Raw genomic sequence first — 2542 nt, forward strand, 5'->3', positions numbered from 1 at the left:
TATCAGATCAGCAGCTCCACGCAGTAGTTAGCGGCTGCTACTGTAGTCAACCATTTTCGACGGAATTTGGTGAGACCTATTTGATGCCTTAAGGCCTTACTTCTCAGACATAAAAAAATACACCGCCCTATCAACACGTGATGTGGAGATTCTGCCGGTTCTCACCGAAAGAAAAAAAAAGTAGCAGTGATTTCCGGCAGAGATAGGACCATCGGAGATCAAAACATCATCTCATTTACCTGATTTCGCCATTTCCTCTCATCTATCCCACCTGTTTCGCACATACAATTGCGTATACAAGTGGCAAGATGCCCGGCCCAGTGGACACCGCCAAGTCCATCTCGAACAAGCGCAAGAGAAAGCACGGCGCAAAGTCCGCAACCGAGAATGCGGACATCCCCAAGCCTGTCGAGGCTAAGGCTAGCCCCAAGGTAACCTCAAAGAAGGTCAAGGGGTCTTCCAAGTCTGCTGTCGAGAAGTCAAGCAAGAAGCGCAAGGTCAGCGAGCCAGCCAGTGACGACGAAGAGAGCGCCGAAGATGTCGAGGAGGAGGAGGAGCAGGAGGATGGTAGCGATGCCAGTGAGGACGAGGAGGAGAAAGTCTCTGATGCAGTTGAGGGCAGTGGCGATGCCGCTGATCTTCCTACAATGGATGATGTCCGCCTGCCTCAGACTGAAGGCGAGCTGCAGAAGTTCACTGAGCTGAACCTCTCGGAGAAGACTATGAAGGGTATTCAGGATATGGGCTTCGAGACGATGACCGAGATTCAACAGCGTACTATCCCCCCTCTTCTTGCTGGTCGTGATGTCCTCGGTGCTGCGAAGACTGGTTCCGGAAAGACTCTGTCCTTCTTGATTCCCGCAATTGAGATGCTTAGTGCTCTGCGCTTCAAGCCGCGTAATGGTGAGTCTATATACCGTTGATATTTCCATTACTCATCTGAATCCTACTAACCAATATTCAGGCACCGGTGTTCTCGTTGTCTCTCCCACTCGCGAACTGGCCCTGCAAATCTTCGGTGTTGCTAGGGAACTTATGGCCCACCACTCGCAAACCTACGGTATTGTCATCGGAGGCGCTAACCGTCGCGCCGAGGCAGAGAAGCTCATGAAGGGTGTGAACCTGCTCATTGCCACCCCTGGTCGTTTGCTTGATCACCTCCAGAACACCCAGGGTTTCGTCTTCAAGAACTTGAAGACCCTGATCATCGACGAGGCTGACCGTATTCTCGAAGTCGGTTTCGAAGACGAGATGCGTCAGATCATCAAGATCCTTCCCTCCGAGGAGCGTCAGACCATGCTGTTCTCCGCAACCCAGACAACCAAGGTTGAGGATCTGGCCCGGATATCTCTGCGCCCTGGCCCATTGTATATCAACGTTGATCACCGCAAGGAGCACAGTACTGTATCTGGTCTGGAACAGGGCTACGTCATCTGTGAGGCTGACAAGCGCTTCCTGCTGCTCTTTTCGTTCCTCAAGCGCAACCTGAAGAAGAAGATCATTGTTTTCTTCTCTAGCTGCAACTGCGTTAAATACCACGCCGAGCTTCTGAACTATATTGATCTGCCCGTTTTGGAGCTTCACGGCAAACAGAAGCAACAGAAGCGTACGAATACTTTCTTCGAATTTTGCAATGCTAGCCAGGGAACTCTGATCTGTACTGATGTTGCTGCTCGTGGTTTGGATGTATGTTGACTATTACCCTTCCAGTCCATCGAGCCCCATTACTAACTTTTGCTTCTCAGATTCCTGCTGTGGACTGGATTATCCAATTCGACCCCCCCTGATGACCCCCGTGATTATATCCACCGTGTCGGTCGTACAGCCCGTGGTGCCAACGGCAAGGGCCGTAGTTTGATGTTCCTTCAACCATCAGAGGTGGGATTCCTCAAGCATCTTAAGGAAGCTCGTGTGCCTGTCGTAGAATTCGAATTCCCCAACTCGAAGATCGTCAACGTCCAATCTCAATTGGAGAAGCTCATTGGACAGAACTATTACCTCAACAAGGTACGTCTCCTTGATTCACATTATTGCAAATGGCACATTGCTAACTCACCTCCAGTCCGCCAAGGAAGGATATCGTTCATACCTTCAGGCCTACGCCTCGCACTCCCTGCGTTCCGTCTTTGACGTGCACAAGCTGGATCTGGTTAAGGTGGCCAAGGGTTTCGGCTTCAACGCGCCACCCCGCATCGACATCACGCTGGGTTCTAGCCTGAGCCGTGACAAGAAGCAGGAGCAACAAGGGCGCCGGACCTACGGCAGCCAGCCGAGAAACAAAGGGTTGAAGTTCAAGCGTAAGCACGATGAGGAATAAGGAGTGTACGATGAATGTGGAATATGGAAAACAAAAAGTAAATTGGTTGCCTGCATCTTCATCCTGGGTCCATGGAGTTAATTAGTGTAGATATCTATTTGAATTTATTTTCTCGAACACTAATCAGCTGTATTATCTAATTAGACTTTCTTGTACATTATTTTCACCAAATAGCACTAATCTTGGAACATGTACCGTTCGGACAATTTGTTGTCTCAAGTATGG

At 49.9% G+C, this 2542-nt stretch overlaps 1 protein-coding gene across 1 annotated transcript; it reads left to right on the forward strand.

Annotated features, from left to right (window-relative positions):
* Positions 1–308: 308 nt before the first annotated feature.
* has1 (ATP-dependent RNA helicase HAS1) lies at positions 309–2317 on the forward strand (the record flags this gene model as incomplete). The annotated part of the gene is made up of 4 exons (XM_056646912.1): positions 309–903; positions 965–1678; positions 1826–2007; positions 2063–2317. 4 exons carry the CDS (start codon positions 309–311, stop codon positions 2315–2317), a joined length of 1746 nt encoding a protein of 581 aa, XP_056498463.1.
* Positions 2318–2542: the final 225 nt, after the last annotated feature.

The sequence above is a fragment of the Penicillium citrinum genome (genome assembly GCF_028827155.1).
Source record: "Penicillium citrinum strain IBT 23319 chromosome Unknown utg000007l:1.0-2040159.0:1.0-2041076.0, whole genome shotgun sequence".
Classification (NCBI taxonomy): Eukaryota; Fungi; Ascomycota; class Eurotiomycetes; order Eurotiales; family Aspergillaceae; genus Penicillium; species Penicillium citrinum.